Source organism: Corvus brachyrhynchos, unplaced genomic scaffold (genome assembly GCF_000691975.1).
Source record: "Corvus brachyrhynchos isolate BGI_N302 unplaced genomic scaffold, ASM69197v1 scaffold419, whole genome shotgun sequence".
In the NCBI taxonomy this organism is placed as follows: domain Eukaryota; kingdom Metazoa; phylum Chordata; class Aves; order Passeriformes; family Corvidae; genus Corvus; species Corvus brachyrhynchos.
In genome coordinates, this window is record NW_008239763.1 from 206,937 (window position 1) to 207,179 (window position 243).

General features: G+C 70.8%; 1 protein-coding gene across 1 annotated transcript in view; it reads right to left on the reverse strand.

The window, feature by feature from the left end:
* DCAF8 (DDB1 and CUL4 associated factor 8) overlaps nucleotides 1-243 on the reverse strand; it is a gene marked incomplete at its 3' end in the record, with an annotated part of 27,376 nt that overhangs the window by 25,984 nt on the left and 1,149 nt on the right. The window contains exon 2 of the mRNA XM_017742794.1: nucleotides 1-243. This exon is cut by the window's right edge and continues 1 nt beyond it. Within this exon, the coding sequence (XP_017598283.1) occupies nucleotides 1-243 (243 nt within the window).

Below are 243 nucleotides of genomic sequence, written 5' to 3' on the forward strand. Positions count from 1 at the left end.
CTCGTCGTCCTCGTCCTCGTCCTCGTCCTGCCGCGGCTCCTCGGGGATGGAGTAGTGACCGGTGTCGTCCATGCTGTCGCTGTCGTGGTCCCCGGAGCTGTCGCTGTCGCTGGCCCGGCCCCGCGCGGCCCCGGCGTCGTCGCCGGTCAGGCTCAGGCTGAGGTCGGACGCCTCCACCTCGATCCCTGAGGATGTCTCACGGCCCTCCTCGGCTGACATCTCCTCTGGGCTGCTCGACCGGCT